General features: G+C 32.2%; 1 protein-coding gene across 7 annotated transcripts in view; it reads right to left on the reverse strand.

The window, feature by feature from the left end:
• Positions 1–12,698: 12,698 nt before the first annotated feature.
• LOC126887119 (reticulon-1-A) overlaps positions 12,699–22,380 on the reverse strand; it is a 130,558-nt gene continuing 120,876 nt past the window's right edge. For all 7 annotated transcript variants that reach the window (XM_050654471.1, XM_050654470.1, XM_050654473.1 and 4 more), the window contains 2 exons: positions 20,739–20,844; positions 12,699–12,882 (listed from right to left, as the gene is read on the reverse strand). In XM_050654471.1, coding sequence (XP_050510428.1) covers positions 12,828–12,882; positions 20,739–20,844 — 161 coding nt within the window. In that variant the 3' untranslated portion in view covers positions 12,699–12,827. The remainder of the gene's footprint in view (positions 12,883–20,738; positions 20,845–22,380) is intronic.

Genomic DNA, 22,380 nt, shown 5'->3' on the forward strand with positions numbered 1-22,380 from the left:
TTGCGGACATACGATTATAAAGCAAACTGTCTACATTTTCTTATGCAGAATTACCCCTTAAAGTTTGTCGCACTTATTTAAAAACACCCTGAACTGATGAAGAACATGGCTAGTTGTTAAAGTACCTAACCTTTGTATTATCCAACATAAGCGAATGAATAAAAAAAAAACAATTAGTGCAGTCACTGAAGATTTTCACCTCCGATTTCGTTGAACCTCCATCGATTTTCATAAAAATTGGTGAGTAATTTTTCACGTATAAATCAAAAACTATAAGCTTTTACAAAAAAGTTATTATTACTGAAATTGAAGATAATAAAAAATTGAATACATTCCTTACATAAAGAACTAAACTAATGTTAGTTCAAAGTGAGCTATTGGCAATTGAATGTGTATTTTGAATGTATAAAATATTCCTGCTAAACATTTCTCAACGTACTTCAGAATACCTATCAAATGAGCCTCACAATAAGGTAATAGCGTCAAAATTAAACAAGTTATAATGAAAATAAAAGAACCGTTTCGAATTTTTTAGGAAAAAGTGAAAAATAAAACATACGCCATTTCCACAAAAATTAAAATTTATAGTAATCTTTACAAGAACTTCTTTGTATTAGCATAAGTGATGTTTTCGATAATTTTGACCGGTTTAGAATACATATTTAAAAAAAAATGTAATTTAAAAAAATCATACTTTTTAAAATTATTGTAATTCTCGTATTCTTTTGACAATAACTCCAAAAATACTCAATATACGTAAAAAATTATATATAACTAAATTTTAGTTTTTTCTGTGCCAAATATTTTACCTGTTTTACTATTTCTATAGGGTAAAAAATAACCGAGATAGAAACGTATAAATCTTAAATTTTGCTGTGGAAACCATGCACCCGGGGTCATTTAACCTTTTATTTAAAAAAAAATAAGGGGTTTAAAAGATTATATTCAATGTGATTAAATAGCATTTAGAATTAACTTTCAAACAGTTTTTAGATAAACCTGATATCGTAAACACGAACGGAGTTATTAAAAAAAACAATAACATTTTTTGTAAAAATTTTTAAAAGATAAATTTTGAAAAAAATTTGGAGCATAAATTTTAACGCTATCAACATGTTCGGGCGCTCATTTGATAGATATTTTTAAGTACTTTGACAAATGTTTAATAAATTTATGTTATAAAAGGCATCAATTTCCCATTAGTTCAGCTTGAATATTTAGGAGTTTTTTACTAGCCGAAAAAAATATGCATTCAATTACTATAACTTACTTTTAGTTAACACTAAAAGGTTTTTCTAGTAAGGGGTTTATTTCGTTTTTTATTAGCTTCAATTTTGATAATAATAACTTTTTTGTAAAAACTTACACTTTTTGAGTTATTGATGAAAAATTGGTTAAAAACATGCATTTTTCTCAAGAAAAATTAAAATCTTTGGTCTTTAATAATTCAAAAAGTTTTGATTTATTTTAATAACTTTATATAACAAATTTTGCTTGAAATTTGTCCTCCTATCGAATTATGGGGTTATTTTTAATAAAATAATTTTCACCCCCGAGAAGGGGTGGCATCCACCCTCAGGGTAAAAGCGCAAGTTGGCACCATGTCACCTTTGTTCCTTGAGATATCCTCTAACCACTCACCAATTTTCATGCAAATCGATGGAGGTTCAACGAAATCGGAGGTAACAGCTCATATCCACCTTCAGTGACTCCACTAAATGTTAAGAAAACCCGAGGCTATAGTTGGGTTTTAATTTCGGTATTTAACAAAAGCAAGAATATTCCACAGGGTGTTGCGAACTTTGAGAAAAAAACACAGTTGGATTCGTACACCCGATATACAATGAAAATTTTATAAAAGTATGCAACAGTTTAAATACAAATTCTCGTTTTTTCACATACATAATAACCTCATAAAATTTCTTACTTACTTAAGCCGTTCTCTTATACCTTACGGTATCGAGGTAAGTGGAGAAATCAGCAGGGTTGGCAGGTTTAAAACTACATGCTTAAAACCTTGGTTTAAACCAACTGGTTTTTTTCTTAAAAAAACCAGTTAGTTTAAATCTGGTTTTTTATTTTTATTTTTTTACTGAGCTTCCAAATTGGTGTTTCTATTTGAAATTTTTTTACTTTTAAACTTAGTTATTTTGAATATTATAACGTTTGATGATGTTTTTTTCGTTATATTAATTTTTTGTATGTGTAAATAAAAATAAAAGTTGTGTTAATCATTTTTTTCATTGTTTATTAGTTAATGTTATAAAATAATTTATTCATTTTTAAAGTTTTTAGACTTATTATACTTTGTATCAAAAAACCTGGTTTAAACCAAAAAACCTGGTTTTTTTGGTTTTTTTCGAAAAAACCTTGGTTTTTGCCAACCCTGGAAATCAGACTTCTCCATGTCTTTCGGTCAGTAGCTAGTCTCTCTACCTTTTGATGTTCCATGTTCTTGTTAATTGGCCTGTCGTTTTTTATCTGATGCAGCTTTCCATACACTTTTACAGTTCTACCTTCACTCATTCTCCCCATATGCCGAACTACGATAACTGTTTCATTTCAATTCTTTCTGTCATTCCGATACCACACCTTTCACCTATGTCTTCGTTTCCTATACGAACACTTTTGGTCAACTTGGTTACCGCTCCCAAATATAGCATTTCGCATGCTTGAATTTTACTACGAATTTTGACGTTCACTGTCCACGTTTTCCTACCATAGAGTAGCATCGGCTTGTATACAGTATTAAATACTTTTATGTTTGTTTTCAGACTTACTTTCTTCTTCCTAATAAAACTCTTATTAAATTTGAATGCCTAGTATAATTATGTTGCACTCATTACCTTGCTATTTATTTCTGGTTCTATATTCCCTTGTCCATTCATTGTTGATCCTAGATAATTGAAATCCTCTACTTGTGTAATGGTCTCATTACTTAGCTTTATATTTTCTTTTTTCGATATTACCAAAGCTTTTGTTTTTTTCAATACTTATTTTCATCCCGAATTTCTTATAAGCTTCACTCCAAATATTCATATTCACTCTTAATAGTAGGGGAGTAAAGTCTGCTAAATTTGTCTGACCAATTGGGTTGTGATTATTACGTACTAAAATCAAAAAAAGGTAAGTAAAATTTTTCATTTTAGCGGGCGCTTGTCATTTTTTAATTTAATTTTCCATTTCCAACGATCGTTTTTTCCGATTAGAGCGCCATCTATCCATAATTCGAAAAAATGTCTCGTATAAAAGTTGCTTATTTTTACGTAAAGAATCCAAATCTACAATAAAAATTTGGGGGTCCCATTTAAGATTTTAAAGTAACCCCCCATACCGCCCCCGTGGGGGTCGTGTTTGGTACCATTCGATAGATTTTTCAAAAACATTTTGAAAGTGTATTTTGCAGTTTTTCGATCTGTTTATTTTGCGAATAATCGCGAGGTTTGTATTTAAAATTTTAAATTTACCCCCACCCCTCTCCGTGGGTGGTCATGTTTAGTACCATTCGATAGATTTTTGAAAAATATTGAAGACGTATTTTTTAGTTTTTCGATCTGACGTTCATTTCGCGAAATATTCGCTTTTCTTTTGTGAAACTTTTTGACTCGCCCATTTCCTCACGCCCCGTTCAAATCGTCAGATTTTTGAAATATACACTCTCTTGCATGTACTTAACTTACCTTATCTTAATCTGACAATTTTGAGTATTTTTAACCACAGATATTTTTTTTTCGGGCCCCCTTAACGAACCTCCCTGTGTTAAGAGCCAATATATGGTAGAGGTACATCTGCAGGGTACCAGGTTTCTCCCATATGATAATCTGATGCGCTCGAGTAACTGCAAAAATCCCCGCTTGGGCTCCCCTACCATAAGTTTTTTCTGATTTTGCCACAATTACCAGGTCATCGGCATGTATCAACTCTGACACACGTACTTGTTGAAGTCTATACACCCCAACCTAGTTCTGTAGGTACCTTACTCCTACATTCTTTTGCAATTAACCAGTTTTGATGGGAAATAAGCCACAATTTTACTAAAAAATGATTTTATTAACGTTTCGACGCCCAAATCGGGTGTCGTTGTCAAAATACAAAAAATATTAATGAATTAAACAAAAATGTTAAATAAAATTTACAATGGAAAGGAATATAATAACACCCTACATTTCCTCGATGTTTTAGTCTCAAAGAAGGATACTGGATATGAGACTCAAGTGTATAGAAAACCAACACATACCAACATATATCCAATTACAAATCAAATCACAACATCAACGTTAAAAAAGGAATCATTAAATCCTTCTAAGATAGACCCAAAATTACTTGTTCTAACGAAAATTCATTTTTAGAAGAAAAACAATTGTTAACATCTGTTTTATTAAAAAATGATTATCCTTTATCGTTTATAAATAAGGAATTGTCAAGATTGGATCGAATGGAACAGAACAACTTAGAACGGGATCCTATAGCATTCACAAGAAACAATACGAGGAAAATATCAATACCATATAAAAGGACTATCCGAGAAACTTAAAACAATAGGAAATAAATTCAACATTTCAACAACATTCAAAACAACAAACACGTTGAGATATATTCTATCTAAAACTAAACCTAACAGTGAATAAGAATGAACAAAGAATTGTATTTATAAAATACCTTGTGAATGCGAACAATTTTATTTAGGTGAAACATCAAGACCATTAAATATAAGTGAACATCAGTCTTATATTAAAAATAGAGAATTTGATAGATCTCAAATATGTTAACACGCATGGGGTAATTAACATAGAGTTCAGTGAAGAGAGTCAAGTATAGCCCTGAAAGAAACAGATACTAAAAAGAGAAAAATCAAAGAAGCGGCTTTAATTATGCTTACTGAAACTAATTGTTTTGCAAATTCCTCGGTAGAATGCAGTAGGATGTGGTTACCCATACTAAAATAGGAAGTCAATAGAAAGAAAATACCAGGATTAATAAGTCAATAACATATCGAGTTAGTACATATTTTATATTTTAGTATGGTTTATATATCTATGTATTATTAATATTATTTATAATTTAAAGTAACATAATATGTACATATTAAGGTCAGAATTTGGTATTAGTTTTGAGAGCAAACTAAAGTAAGACCTAATACTTACGATGTCGGGATAGTATCACAAGGTTTTTTCCTGGTTTTCCCTCGTGATTTACTATGGAATCTTTAGTGCGAGAATTTTACTGTAGCCATTGCATGTGGTTGTCTTTTTAAAGGCAGATCACATGTTATGATTTTTTTGTGACGGCAATTCTTGAATTAAGGTTGATTTCATGTAATCGAATGAACTATCTTTCAATAAAGTCGTCCCAGGAACGCAACTCATAAATATTGGCAATATCATTTTAAAGTCTTCTACTTTAAAATGTATAATATATGTCTGAATTGCCGATATAAATGAGTCAGATTAAATAAATTATTAGAAGAATTTGTTTACTAAGCAACAACATTTTTGTTTAATTCATTAATATTTTTTGTATTTTGACAACGACACCCGATTTAGGCGTCGAAACATTAATAAAATAATTTTTTTAGTAAAATTGTTGCTATTTTCCATCAAAACTAGTTAATTGCAAAAATGCCACAAAAAAATTGCTTCAGAACAACATTCTTTTGCAATTCATCCATTAGAGTGATGAATAACGAAGGATTCTGGACAACACCTTGTCTTACACCTGTTCTTGTTTAGAATTCTAGAGATGAGCGGATGAATAAAATCACTGTTAAGCAGATATAAACAATTTATTGATAATCTCAAAAGCAAATACAAAGCTATATAAAAGTATGCAACAGTTTAAATAAAAATTCTCGTTTTTTCACATATATAATAACCTCATAAAATTTCTTTAAAAGTATAAATTGTAGCCTAGGAAGAGTTATAATATAAAATCTTCGATAACGACAAGGACAAAAGTTTCAATATACGCAAATTCTTTGCAATCGAAAAAGTAAATGTTGTGTTTCTACATTGTATTTCGCTTTTTTAACACAATCAATTGCACTCATCTTATAATATTTTATAAATAATCTCATTTAAAAGTAAGGCCATACAATATCTAGAATATACAAATAAATTAGATTTTCTTTCCCTTTTTGGTATTTCCAATCCATTTTTTAAAATGCGTTCACACGTACAGCTTACACTATATAATTGAAAAAATACATAACTTACAGAGCATTATTGTTTAAATTTATCTGCTGCATAGATTGATTCATAAGGTTCATTCTAATAACTGTACAGAGCAGAAATATACGTCACATAATCTTGTATCGAGCAAAGCATTGAACAATTTTGATACCCGACTACATAATATTGTTTTATCTTATTAATGACATACTATTTCTACTGTATACAGCGTCAGTAGACTGCCCGTCATCAATGTATCTGAAACCCTTAACATTTAATTTAGAGTTAAAGTTCAGAACAGTTTAAAATGTTTGCAGAATGGATATGAATATTATGTATTTGAACTTAACTATAATAATGAGTTTTAGAAAGACGTTTGTAGCATTAATTTTAAAATAAAATGTTAATAGAGCATATTAAACACATATTACAACGATGTGAGTCATCTTGACTAATAAAGTCAAATATAGAAAGGGCTAGCGGAAAATTTAGTGTTAATTGTTTACAACAAAAGGCAACAATGAGTTGTCATATTAGTAATTTAGTACGAAAGCAGCCTGATAAGTTGTCGGTCTCGTCCACAGATTTCAGAAAAACTCGGGTAGTTTTTCCCCTTACATTGACACATGTTGACGTCACGTAAAATTCCAGATCACACGATATAGCAGTTGACTGTAATTGTTTGCTGGTTGACTATCTTGAAATGGATAGAATCATAACTGGAGAATATTGTTCTAAACTTCTAGTGAAACTGGCGAAAACAAATAGGCCTACAGGAAAAAAATGATTTTCAATCAGACAATGTATTGTAATCAGATTTGGCTCTCTTGAGATTTTATATTATATTCTTCCAACTGAAGATCTTCCTTGTCGGTCAACGAATTTTATCTAATGCTGCACTTCCAGAAAAACACTGCAAAGAGGGGATAACATCGCTCTGAAAGCACTGATATTACTAGATTATGTAGAAAATTTGAAAATACTTTGAAAGAGTAAATTGTCGTTTTCAATATCAGACTTCTAGCTTTGTTATAGTTTTCTGTGACGTTTTGGTAGGAACTGATACCATTTTTATGGTATCAGTGCTAGTATTCTAATCAATGAAAACTCTCTTACATGATAATCTAAACAATTTTGACATAAAACTTTGCTTAAATCTATAGTAAGTTAATAGCAAAGAATTTCATATTCTAAAATGACACTAGCTTCCAACAAAATACCATAGAACTAGTCTGCTCTTCTATTTTATGTTTATTATAACCTCTTCAATGTTGAACCTTAAAATTTCTATTAACACTAAATTTTTCCTTAGCGTGCTAAAAGAAATAGGAATAAAAACAGATTACATTCATTAACAGAGTATGTATATTAAAAAACCACTTTAAAACTTAAACAACGATTAAAACAAAAATTTGCGTGCTTTTGAACTATAAAACATCACATATAACATGACACGTTTTAATGTGCCGGACATATGTATATGTTTAAGTATGATTTAAAATTATTAAGAATGTTTAACGTTTCTTTAAGTGTACCTGGTTTATTATAAACTGACGGTAGCGTCATAATCTAGATAACATAGTTGACCTACCAATTCTAAAACTAGAATCTATTCACAATCAAGAGAAAGTATGCTTAAACAATTACAAGTGAACAGATCCTTATATATGTTCCGATGGTGGGTGTGTTGACGGAATCAATTAAAAATAAGTGTAAACAACGAACAGTAATATTTATTTTATTTTTGGTAAAAAGGCGTGCTTATTTATCTCGTAAGAGGGTTGTTTATTGTTTTAGGGCAGCGAGGGTGCGTCTGAACTGCCTGCCTGTCGTGACGATACTGCTGAGACCATAACACGGTCATCATGTTTGCGGTTTTACAATATGGCTAGAAAAGGCAATAAATTACTACATCTGGCGTTTTAAAAGCTTAGAACCTTTCTGTAGTTTTAAGAAACGTCTTCGAATGCATTTCCAAAGTGCGTTATTGACATAAAGTCTGATAAGGTAATTTATTTATGGGGAATTCAGTTTGTTAAACTGAACACACCAAAAACATATGGGTAGGGCTACATTTCGTTTCGTAAAACTTCTTAGCATCTGATTTGAATATTAAATGTGAATCAATTTAAATGTTTTGTCAATTTGGTACTTGGATGCTGCGGTGTCTGTTGTATATTAACAAATTTTTCTTTATAAATTATCTGACTATATAATAAATTATAAGACCAAAAATATAACGTGAACATAGATTTTCAATCATCTTGAAGTTGATAACGGTAAGTTAATAGACAAATTCGGGAATTATTCGACAATCAGCTTGAATAAAAGCCATTTAATTTTTAAATGTTCCCATGTTATGTATGAAGTTACCCTATCCATTTGCCCACATCTGATCAGACAACTTGTTTTATAGTGTGACGTCTGGCCAGTTTATAATAAAATAAGTAAAATGAAATTAAAAGATAAATGGGAATATCAAGTAAAATTGCAAATACGTTCTTTTGTTTTATAAGTTTGTACAACAGTTATTGTATACATACCGTATAAAGAAAAACTGCGCCACTGGTGGTCAAAGGTAGATATTTCAGTTGAATACATTAATATGTTTGTTTACTTTTTATAGTGGTAGATTCAACACAGAAACTGTACTTCCAACCAGGAATGAAAGTACCTACTTAATGTATTATCTTCAGATTTTTAAAGCACATTCGTATGCTAGCAATATTTCTTTTGTAGAGAATTATTTATTAGCTTTCCCTCATAATAAATCATTATAGAATTATTCCAATTGCTTACATGAAAATTATTTAATTTCTTTAAAGCTTTTCCTGAATGATGTTTTTAAAATCGCTAGTTTCATTGCGTGTCAAAATATTCCTTGTTTCATTCTTAAAACTCTCCTCTTCAACTCAAATATCTGGTTGGTATTATCTTACCAGAAATTATTCAAATTACAATAAATTTGCTTAAACCATTTATAAGTGCAGGGCAAGTGATAGTATTTATGGATTAGATTTAATCGTTTTATAAATATAAACAAACCCTCCTCTTCAAGGGTTGATACTTAATTGTAATACGAATAATGATCAGCAATGGATACACATGTCCAGACCGTTGAAGAAAAAATTTAATATACAAAGCCATGCAAATAGCAATATAGCTTAGTGCGATACTATACCTGCACTACAAATGTAAAAACAATGTGTATGATGTACAAATATAGATAACAGGACAGGCACTATGCACTTAGCATAGTGATAACTGACGAATATCATACACACTAACGTTCTAATAGTCTTAAACATGGTGAACTTGTATTTGGTAAGTTAAGAAATGTACAAAACGTGCTCAGCACAGTTCCCTTATGTTGGTCATGATGAGAAACGATAATAGACGGAGAGGCAGCGCTGAAAAATCTCTTTGAATTTACTAAAGCTAAATTTTTCACAGTTGATTACTGTGATTGTGTAGAGAAACATACTGCGGTCGGTCAAGCGAAACGTAGAACAGGGGTTACTGAGAGGGTATCAAAGTTGCTTTCCTACGAAGGTAATTAAATCCATTTACTAAGGCTGAAAATCAGTACACACATTCTAAATTGAATATAAATAAAAGTTATTATAGTCGGTCAGCTGTATGACGGGACAGAGCCGGTCGGTCGGCCCCAATGAATGTACAGGGTTATTCACTATATTTTGACCCCCTTGTCAACAGCTTTATTTACAGAATTAGAAAAAAATGTAAAATACAAAAGTTATTCGATTTTTTAATTATGATTTTTTGACATGTGTATCGTACTAGTGACGTCATCCATTTGGGCGTGATGACGTAATCGACTATTTTTTTAAATGCGAATAGGGGTCGTGTGCTAGCTCATTTGAAAGGTTATTCAATTCTCTATACAGTACTGTAAACATTAAGATCATTATTTATACAGGGTGTTCAAAAAAAATTTGAATTATTAATTAAACAATAATATAATTAATTTTTTTTTGACACCCTGTATAATTAATCATGTTAATGTTTATATTACTGAAAAGGGAATTGAATAACCTTTCATCAAATGAGCTAGCACTCGACCTCTATTCCCATTTAAAAAAAATAGTCGATTACGTCATCACCCCCAAATGGATGACGTCACTAGTACGATATATATGTCAAAAAATCATAATTTAATAATCGAATAATTTTTGTATTTACATTTTTTTCTACTTCTGTAAATAAAGCAGTTTAGAGGGGAGTCAAAATATAGTAAATAACCCTTTACATTGATTAGGGCCGACCGACCGGCTCTGTCCCGTCATACAGCTGACCGACTATAATAACTTTTATTTATATTTAATTTAGAATTTGTGTAAATACTGATTTTCACCTTAGTAAATGGATTTACTTACCTTCGTAGGAAAGCAACTTTGATACCCTCTCAGTAACCCCTGTTCTAAGTTTCGCTTGACCGACCGCAGTATGTTTCTCTACACAATCACAGTAAGCAACTGAGAAAAATCTAGCTTTAGTAAATTCAAAGAGATTTTTCAGCGCTGCCTCTTGGACTATAAGTACCACATTCTTTCAAAATATAGTGTAGAATAAATTGAAAGAAAACATAAGGTGAGATAGAAGCCTATTCACATGTACTACAAACAAACTTTCGTGGGGCCGAATGATGGCCTACGTCTAATGAAGGTACTATAAGAATAAATCTTAAGTCTCTGAAGTGTGTTTTTCTTCGCCTTTTCCTTGATATTGGCTTACATTTTATTATGCATTAAAAATGCTAAAAGGCATTTTTTTATTCTATTATATAAATAATTCGCTAATAAATTGTTTTTCATTGCATGACTTCTTTTTCTTCATCAACTTTTCCCTATTCAGATGTTGATGTTCCTTATATTTCTTCGCTATTCATTACTGTTCATCATGTCTTCTTCGTTTAAACCTTTCTCCCTCTGCCCCACAGTCCTTCCATATTCTCGGTTTTCTTCTACCTCTTTTTTCCTCAACTTCCAACAGCTGTATCATTCATCCCACATGTACTTGAACCTTTTTTGAGACCTAGTCACAAAGTAGTAGTTTCCCTAATCACGTCGGATCTGATCTTGTCTCTTCTGTTCTTGCCCAACATCCACCGTTATATTTTCATTTCAGCTACCTACATCCTCTTTTCCCGAACCTTTGTACAGGTCAGAGTTCACCAACGCAGGCCTCACCACACTCTTGGTTTCTTTCCTTTCAGTTAAACCAACCAACCTGTTTCTTGTAAACAATTTCCCGATCTCGACATTCCTTGGATAAAGCCTCTTGCATATCTCATTATACAAGGTGTCCCCGAAAATAGTGCGTTCCTTAAAGGTATAGATAGAAGGCACAATGTAGAGCAAAAAAGGCTTGATAACATTTTTTTCTAAATTGATCCGTTTGATCAAAAAACGAAAATACATTTTAATATGCAAATTGAAGTCTGGCAACAACGCGCAACTCAAAAATCTAAAGATTAAAAAAGTAGGTTGGTAGGTTAGTTGCATCTGGTAGGTAAAATAATGTTAATGTCAACCAAACCCGTATTCATTATTTTGCAAGTAGGTACCTACGAAGTCAACAATCCCAAAAATCACACCTCAAAGTAAATAAACAAGGGGTTATTAGGTTAAATTTCCACAGTCACAGCAAGTTCTTCTAGGCTACGTTGCTATGTCATTCAAATTTATGAAAATAAAAATTCACTTATACGGAGAACAATGTAATTTTTTTCTTGGAAACGGTTAACTTTAGAAAAAAATGTTATAGGACTTTTTTGTTCTAAATTGTGTATTGTATCCATGCCTTAAATTTATTTTCGGGGACACCCTGTATAATAGCCTGCACCATCAGGTGTAACAATAATATCTTCAAAACCAAGTGGCCCAACATTGTTTTACCGTATTTATCTTGATGTCATAAATGATAATTCTTCAGTAAGTTTATAGGTTTTTAGTAGTAAAGTAGGTATTTTTTGATTTATTACTATCATATTATTCACTCACTCTTCTATGACTCGATTATTTCTGCTTGTCACCAAATACACAAGACTTTTCAGACTATTCTTTTACTTTCTATTATAATCAAAGTATGTATAAAGTTATTTTATTGATACAAAATAAGTATTAGATAGCAGCTTTACCCTGGTTGTGATACATTTCATACGACTAGTGAAGAATTCATGGCTGGTTATGTTCTATTCATATTAGATAGTAGTAACTAACAAAACAAAAGAACATATTGCAAACTGAACATCAGTTTTCAAAGTTGCTCACACGCCAAACACAAAAAATAATACTTCAAATTCGATTCTGATAAACTTTGAGCAAAATTGATAACTATCAATAAATAATGATAATATAGTGTAGTGAATTCAATAAACGAAAATCAAATATCTCTATTTAATAATAATTATTTCTCTGCAACACATTTATTATGTTAAATTCTATATTCTTCTTCGACTCTATGTATTACAAGAAATAAATAACATCAAAAAATTCAAATAAAAAAACATTAAAATAACATCTTATATATGTACACTAATTATATTTAGAAACATTACATAAGAACGTTTAATGGAATAAAGAAACAACAATAAATTAATATATGTATAGTAATATAGTCTGATAGATGTTGTTAAATCTATTGTTCCTTCTTTTCTTCGGCTTTCTTGCCCATCGGTATTGCTGCCTTTATCCTAAAAGTTAAATAAATGTTTTAGTTACTAAAATAACAAGCTATTCAAATATTCGAAGTAAAATATGATTTAATTTTTTATTTAATTAAAAATGATGTTAAAGCTCATACCAAACCCTTCTTTCTTTTTAGCCCGATCAGGGAACGCAAAATTTTACGAAAACCTCCAAAAAAACAAAGGAAGGATGAAAATTTGGAAATAGGTAGTTGAAATTGTCTATTATTATATAAGAAAAAGTTTACAATTTTACATCCCCTCCATTTTACAAAAATTGAAAAATACGGGGTGAAAAATTTTTTCTCAGGGGTGAAAAAATATACGTTCAAAATAAGTCCGGATTTAGATAAAATGACTAATTCTAAGTAACTTTTGTTCTATAGAGTTTTTTTACTAAGTCAATACTTTTCGAGTTATTTGCGAGTGAATGTGTTCATTTTTAACAAAAAAATGTTTTTGGACGGTTCTTCGGAGATAACTCAAAAAGTAAGTATTTTAGCGAAAAGAATATTCTTAGTAAAAATATAGCTTATAAAAAATTGAAAAAAATGGTGTATGCGTGAGGTCTGCAGATCCAGTAGAAGCAGAGTTGCAGCTAATAAAATGTAGGTTCTTCTTCGTCAAATTCCAAATCGAATATTTCAATGTGAAATAACCAAAAAACGGAGCACTTTTCAGGGAAAATGCATTACAACTTTTTTAAAGTGTTTAATTTTTTTTATTTGTGTTTTTTATTATGTTTATTTTTGTTTTTTAAAAAAACTTCTAGCATTAAAAGTAAGTGAGTTACGCTCATAATATTGTTGGTCCCTTTTATTTCTTGGTAAAAAAATGGCGAAAATCACCCCTTAATTAGCTTCTCAAATAAAATTAATCGTTACCGCTTTGGGACCGTTTAAGTATTACGTAACGCTGGTTGGGGGGGGGGGGTGTCAAAAATTGCGTTACGCAATAGTTAAACTCCTACAATAGTAGGGGGGGGGGGGGTTATAAATCTTAAAAAATCGCGTTATGTGTAATACTTGAACGCTCCCTTTACAAGTTACTTTACTTATGTATTGTTTATAATATTATCTACGAGTTTCATTGGTTCAAAGTGCTCAGTTTTGAACAAAAATTGGGTTTAAAATAAAATATTTTTTTTTATTTTGAAAAAAATCGTAATTGTTTATGGAATTAACTTAAAAACAATTAGGAATACCAAAAATCTCAAAGAGCAATAAATGTATGTTTTGCTTTTCTGAATATTTTTGATTTTTTGTTTTCTTGTTAGACAAAAATTGATTATGCTATGGCTGTTCAAAATTTGCCTAAACTCGTGATTAGTTACTCGTTCAAGCCATTTTAACTACAGCTTTTTCAAAACGAAGCACTTTGAACCGATGAAACTTACAGATCATATAAACAATACATAGACAAAGTAACTTGTGAAGTGGAAATGTTAAAACGTATATGTGATGCTAATTAGGGGGTGATTTTCGCGATTCTTTTACCAAAAATAAAAGGGACCAACAATATTTGGAGCGTAATTCAATTACTTTTAATATTACAAGTTTTTTTTTAACAAAAATAAACCTTTTTTTAAACACTTTAAAAAAGTTAAAATGAATTTTCCCCTAAAAGTGCTCCGTTTTTGGGTTATTTCACATTGAAATATTCGATTTGGAATTTGACGAAGAAGAACCTACTTTTCATTAGCTGCAACTCTGCTTCTACTGGATCTATAGACCTCATGTATACACAATTTTTTTCAATTTTTGATGGGCTATATTTTTGCTAAGAATATTTTTTTCGCTAAAATACTTACCTTTTGAGTTATCTCCGAAAAACCGTCCCAAAAACATGTTTTATTTTGTTAAACATGAACATATTCACTCGCAAATAACTCGAAAAGTATTGACTTAGTGAAAAAACTCTATAGAAGAAAAGTTGTTTAGAATTAGTCATTTTATCCAATTCCGGTCTTATTTTGAATGTATTTTTTTCATCTTCGAGAGGGGGGTATTCCCCTCCATTTTTGTAAAATGGAGGGGATGTAGAATTGTAAACTTTTTCTTATATAATAATAGACAATTTCAACTGCCAATTCCCAAATTCATCCTTCCTTTATTTTTTTGGGGGTCAGATTGTCCTTTGATCGGACTATTTAGTGCGTCATTAATTTTGACGTCATATAGGATTTTAAGAATGTCCCCAATTGCTCTCAAAAAAAAAAAAATTGTCGATACCAAAAAAGAGTGGAATAACTGAATTTTACATCGAGTCGAATCCAAAGTTGGTTCTAGCGAATGCAAAAGTGCATTAATATTTGACGACAATTCTTCGAAAATGAATATAGTCATAAGAAAATCCTCCAAACTTGGCGGATTCAGTCTCCAAAAAGGATTTAGTAATAGTGAACACCTTCAAGCAATTTAAAATCTAATACAGAAAATTGCAGAATACAACGTACGCCTAGGGTCGATTTCTCATACCTGCGTTAATCTATGGTTCAGTTGAACCAGGCCCTGGATTCCGTGCACTGTAGATATCTACAGTCGCCTTCTATCGATGTCACGTGTCATGAAAATATTTGAATTTTTAGCTTTAATTGAATTATTTTCTAGTTTTTCTAGGTTATACTCTAATTGATGCTGAAGTGACACTTAGTAAAACAAGAAAATATTTGAATTAAAACTAAAAATTCAAATATTTTTATGACAATTGCCATCGACAGAAAGCGACTGTAGATATCTACAGTGCACGGAATCTAGGCCCAGGTTCACCCGTGATCTGTGGTTTTGTTTGAAATGCATTTCTCATTGCGCGTTCATGTCAGCGCTCGTTCTACAGCTTTCGAGAAATGCCAATAGATGGCAAAAGGTAAAAAACTGTCGCCAATTTGAACTACCATTTTTATGCTGTTTTTGAATAAAGTTAAATTTAAGTATTTATAGTCAAATAGTCATTTTAATAATTATAAATAAATATTATAAAAACAAAAATAATGTTATCGTTTATCGTTAGGCTTAATATAATAAAATAGGATATATTTATATTATGACAGCGTTTCGTGTTAATACAACGCATGCGTAGTCCATGGAATCATCTGAACTGAGTTCTGAAATCTTTGAACGGCCGAATTCCACCGTTCAAGCATCGTTCAAGTTTAAACTGCCATCGGTTGAACGTGCGAATTGAGAAAGACGATTTTGACTTTAAACTGACGTTTACTAGAAGTTCAGGTTAAACTGGAGTTGAACTCGATATGAGAAATTGGCCCTTATACTTGGACTTTGCAGAATATACCAGAAAGCCCTTCGTTTCTGTGGAAACTTGAGACTCTAGATTGAAATTGAAAGGAAAGCCTATCTAAGAATGGATGATATATTTAGATTACCTGTTGCAATTAATACAAATGATCGAAAATAGTCCATTCACTCACGGTAAAATATTACAAAACCTACAAATTTTAAACAGCCGCGTGGATTGACTTGAAATTTGGTATACACATAGATAACGTGTTAAAAATAGTGAAATTTGGCATACACATAGCTAACATGTCAAAGAAAAATAGTGATATTGTGCCGATGTGCGCTTTTGCGCTGGGGGTGAGTTTCACCCCTTCTCGGGAGTGAAAAAACATACATTCAAAATAAGTCCGGAATTGGATAAACTGATTAATTCTAAGCAACTTTTGTTCAATAGTTTTTTCACTAAGTCAATACTTTTTGAGTTATTTGCCAGTGAATGTGTTCATTTTTCAGATCTAACAACATCACGAGAAAAACCAAATGCAAAATATACAAAACCCTGATAAAACTGGTCCTTATACGAGGTCTGGCTATTAAATAACGAGACTGCGCGCGCCGAAGGCGTCCTAGCGGGGAAGAGTGGGAAACGAATGCAGCATTGGATAGCTGGAAGTGTCTACTCTTCCAGTCTCCAGTACGAAAACACGTTTTCCACCTACCTCTACCGAAAGTATACTTTTCCGGACCTGATTGTAGGGAGCAAAGTTGTACTTTTCCTCCCTAGGGAGGAAAATATTTTTCCTCCCTAGGGAGGAAAAGTAAAAGTGACGTCATGGTATTTTATTCATGAAATATAACTTATTGACGCCCTGTACAATATCTATTTTCTATTACGTAAGTATCTATACATTTTAACGTTTATTTATAAAACACCCTGTATTTTGCAGAATGGTATTTTTCCTCCCTAGGGAGGAAAAGTAAAAGTGACGTCATGGTATTTTATTCATGAAATATAACTTATTGACGCCCTGTACAATATCTATTTTCTATTACGTAAGTATCTATATATTTTAACGTTTATTTATAAAACACCCTGTATTTTGCAGAATGGTAAAAAAACAGTAAATTGTTATTTTGATTTAACAATGTTTACATTATTAATTTGACTTATATTTGACAGTTGACAGTTATATTGTACCTACTTGTTAGTTTTAGTTTTAATAGATTTTGTTGGTTAGTTACATAAATAAATTAAGTAAAAATGAAAAATGACTTGTTATTAATTTGAGGAAGGTGGAAAAACCATATGTATAACATGGGAGTAAAGTGCCTTTTCCTCCCTTGAATGATTACTGCCCTCCGCTACGCGTCGGGCAGTAAACTTCATTCTCGGGAGGAAAAGTAGCACTTTCCTCCCTTGTTATACAAATAGCTATTTTGTCGTTGTAGTAGTATTTTTTCTGTAGAGGTTAGAAAAGAACGTGTTTTTTTCTCGTGCCGATAACAATGTGTGACGAAAAACATGAGCAACGGATTAATGTGAAATTTCTCGTTACATTAAAAAAACTCCGACTGAGTGCTATAATTTGTTGAAAGAGGCGTATGGTCTCTAGAGGTAGAGAATTCTCTATATCGTGCGCGTGTTTTCGAATCGTATAAACGGTTTTCTGAAGGCCGCGAGAGCGCCGAAGATGACCAACGTCCAGGTCGACCTGTCTCTGTTTCAACTCCGCAAACAGTGACCAAAATAAATGAAATTGTGCGCGGAGATCGTCGTATCAGCATTCGGTTGATTGCTGAGACTGTAAACGCCGATAAAGAAATTATCAGAAAAATTTTATATGACGAATTGAACATGAAGAAAGTTTGTGCGAAGTTGGTCCCAAAAAATTTGACCCCTGACCAAAAGCTCGTCCGTCAACAGATCTGCTCAGATTTTCTTGAAAGGTTACATGAAGAGCCTGAATTAATGGAAAACATCATCACTTGCGATGAAATCTGGATATTCAAATACGATGTTGAAACTAAGCGACAATCCATGCACTGGAAAACTCCTGCATCGCCAAGAATGAAAAATGCAACGATGTCGAAATCAAAATTTAAAGCCATGCTAATCGTTTTTTTTTTCGACATTAATGGCATCGTGATGACTGAATGGGTTCTAAGGGTCAAACTGTAAACCAAACTTACTATTTGAAAGTTTTGGTAACGCTGCGAGAGCGAGTTCGTAAGAAACAGCCGGAGCTGTGGAAAACAAGCCGTGGATCTTGCACCAGGACAATGCACCTGCCCATAACGCGATGTCTATGAAGCGTTATTTAGCCGCTAGAGGCATTCCAGTGCTCGAACACCCGCCGTACTCGCCTGATGTAGCACCCTGTGACTTTTTCCTGCTTCCGAAGATCAAGTCTGCCTTAAAAGGAATCCGGTTCGAGTCGATGGAAGAGCTGAAGCGAAAAACGGCGGAGCTCCTAAAAGCTCTAACAAAAGAAGACTTCCAGCATTGCTTTGACCAATGGAAAAAACGAATGGAACGGTGTGTGGCGAGGGAAGGGGGGTGGCGAGGGAAGGGGAATATATTGAAGGAGAGCATTTGATTGTAGAATAATTTTTAAAATAAAACTCTTTTTCATAAGCAGTCTCGTTATTTAATAGCCAGACCTCGTATATGGATCAGAGACTAGAGACATGGACACTGTTGGAAAGCGATGAGAACTTATTAGGTACGTTTGAACGAAAAATCCTTAGACACATATATAAGGGGGTGAAAGAAAATAACGTATGGCGCAGAAGATATAATTTTGAACTATACGCAGCATACAACGAACCCGACGTCATAACATCCATAAATGGATCAACATGGCCCATCCCTGGATGGACCATGTTGAATGGATGTTGGAGACTGAAACTCCAAAACATATAATGAAGCAGACACCAGTAGGGAGAAGGTCAAAGGGAAGACCCAAACTTAGATACATGGAACAAGTGGAACAAGATCTGAAAGGCGGAAAATCCTAGAACAAAAAGGGCTGTCGAGCTACTGATGATGATGTTCATTTTTCAACAAAAAAAAACACGATTTTAGACGGTTTTTCGCAAAGAACTCAAAAAGTAGTAAATATTTTATCGAAAAAAAAAAAATGCTGGTAAAAAATATATGAATTCTGTAGAACCAGTAGAAGCACAGTTGTAGCTAATGAAAAGTAGGTTCTTATTCGTCAAATTTCAAATTAAATATTTCAACGTAAAACAACCAAAAAATGAAGCACTGTTCGGGGAAAACTCATTACAAATTTTTGTTTTTGTGTAAAGTGATTAAAAAAGCTTTATTTTTGTTTTTTTTTTAAGTTTCTAACATTAAAGGTAAGTAAGTTAGGCTCGTAATATTTTCGAGTTACATGGAGAAAAAGGAAGATTTTTAATAAAATTTAAAAATGCGAGCTTTAATTTGAACTTTTTTTTTCAAAAACCCGTCAACTTTTTGAACATAGAAATAACACCATAATAAAAGGTATTGTAGAAGGAAAACGATGCTTTTAAATTCTGGTAGATGAGGGGTTAAATACACTTCTCATTTTTTGTTAAAATACATTAGTCATCAATTGTTTTTGCACCATAGCTCGCTTAGTCTGAATGTAATTAACAATAAACAGTGCTCGTTTTAAAGATTTTCAAGCACTACTACAAAAGATATTGGTAGCGTTATACCCCTAAAAGCGACCATTTCTCTCTTATTTTAAGTTAAATACACCGATTTGAGCATGCTCAAAAAAATCTCTTTTCATGTACCATATCTCTTTCTGTATTACAACTAGAAAATTGATGAAAAAACGAGTCTCTTTAATTTTTCATAAGCTATAAAAATGTTTTATATAGTTTTTTTCGTTAGATGCACCATTTTTAAAGTATTTTCAAAACCGCAAAAACTCGTCCAAAAAGGTGTCATTTTTAAATGAAAATGGCAAATTTTCAAAAAAAAATTATAGACCAGTTTTTGCTTAGAATTAGGTCTCTAGCTACTTCCGTGGTTATTTTGACCCAAAAATTTTCCACGGTGAGAATCACCTCCAAGACAAAAGCGGCATAGGATATATGGTAGACTTTGAATTTGGAGATAAGTAGAGGCTATTCCCAAAATTTCATTAAAATTCATGCAGTAGAATAGAATTCAGAGATTATTTCGACTGGCGTACTAGTAGAAACTGTCCAAAATTCAATTTGTTATTTTAAATAGGAGCGAAAGATCAGGACCGTATAAGACTATTAAGCAAACACTGAGAAGATGCCGAAGTCAACCATTTCTATCGATAAAAAAGTCTTGTTGCAAAAAAATCTAGAATGAGATACTTGGAATACCTGGAGCACATATTCGAATAGAGATATGGGAAAAAGTAAATCAGAAGCAAATATCACAAGCAAATCCTAAGAATTAGGTGGCCTGATGAAGCTTGTCATCCGAGATGAGTAGATGAGTGTAGTTCAGAAGAACTGGGCGTCTACAAGAACTGAACTGCCATTTTATGATGATGAGTTTAATATCTATTTCGATTAGTTAATTAAGGTGTTTGTTTATATTATGGATCGCTTTTATACTTGTAAAATAAATAATTGGATAAATACACTTACTTTGAAGTAATTTCAGCCAATTTTGTCCGAACAATCTCCAAATTGGCATCGATTTGAGTCTTATTCACTTCGTAAACTTTTGGAAGAGTGAAGAGGGCGACCCAAGCTAAAAAGAGAATGAATCATTAGTATATATAAAACAGAATTGACCTATTAATTAATTGATTACTGCTACCAAATAAGAAAGTATATCGCTCATCCGGAAGAAAAGTGACACAACTCAAAAAATGCATAAATCGAGTTATCTTGTTAAATTGACTCCAAATAACCTATTCTTTTATCAGGAAAAATGTCACATAATACATATATGTTTACTTCCAACTTCGAAAGATGGTTACCGTTTAAAACTTACAGTTAAATTAAGATCTAAAAAATATATTTTTGTCTTTCCTGAAAAAAGTGGTTTTTTGAGTTAGGACACTTTTCTTCCGGATGAGCGATATGGCTTCCTTTTGATAAAATATTGTTCTTCTTCTTCTTGAAAGTGCCCTCCCTTCAATGGAGGTTGGCCACTACAATTGAGACCCTTAGAACACACGGAGTGTAAGTGCCAAGTTTTGAGAACATTTTGTTCAAAGTTCTACACAAATTTAAAAAATCTAGGTAGGTAGTAAGTACTACTTAGCATGTTTTTAATGACATGTCATTTTTGATAATGTTATTGCTAGTTTATGTAGAAAGTTAAAAGCCACCTCGTTTTCTATGTGTTTGGGATTCCATTTTTGTATTTAACCCAATTTCCTAAACATTGTCACTTACACTCCTTGTGTTCTAGGGGCCTCAATTACAAGCGTTTATCTGTCTTCAGCTGATCTTATTAGCTCTTCAAAATTTAGCTCTGTCCACAACACGACATGTATTTCACAACACGTCGATTTATCTAGGTAAAAATCCAAGGAATTTTTATTGTTAGTACTCAATTTGTGAGTAAAACTAAAGCTGCATTTACACTTGGCAAGTTTACTGGCTGAAAGTACTTGCGGCCACTGAACTTGCTTGTAGTTTTACGTCTACATATTTTCAAGTTTATTTGCTGGTGACCACTCATTGTAAATAGAACTTTTACTTGTCCGAACTTGTTAAACAGGGTTTACACATAGAAAGTACGCAATAAATAGTGCAAATAGTGGGCAAGCGGCAAGTAAACTAGCCGTCTGTCAACTTTCAGCAAGTGCTTACATACAAGTAGCAAGTGCACTGACAAGTTTACTGGCTAAAAGTACTTGCGGCTACTAAACTTGCTTGTGGTTTTCCGTTTACATATTGTCTAGTTTATTTGCTAGTGACCACTCGTTGTAAACAGAACTTTTACTTATCCGAAGTTGTTTAACAGTGTTTACACATAGAAAGTACACAGCGAATAGTGCAAATAGTGGGCAAGCGGCAAGTAAACTAGCCGTCTGTCAACTTTCAGCAAGTGCTTACATACAAGTAGCACGTGCACTGACAAGTTTACTGGCTAAAAGTATTTGCGGCTACTAAACTTGCTTGTGGTTTTCCGTTTACATATTGTCTAGTTTATTTGCTAGTGACCACTCGTTGTAAACAGAACTTTTACTTATCCGAAGTTGTTTAACAGTGTTTACACATAGAAAGTAACAACACATAGTGCAAATAGTGGGCAAGCGGCAAGTTAACTAGC

This window comes from Diabrotica virgifera, chromosome 6 (genome assembly GCF_917563875.1).
Source record: "Diabrotica virgifera virgifera chromosome 6, PGI_DIABVI_V3a".
Lineage (NCBI taxonomy): Eukaryota > Metazoa > Arthropoda > Insecta > Coleoptera > Chrysomelidae > Diabrotica > Diabrotica virgifera.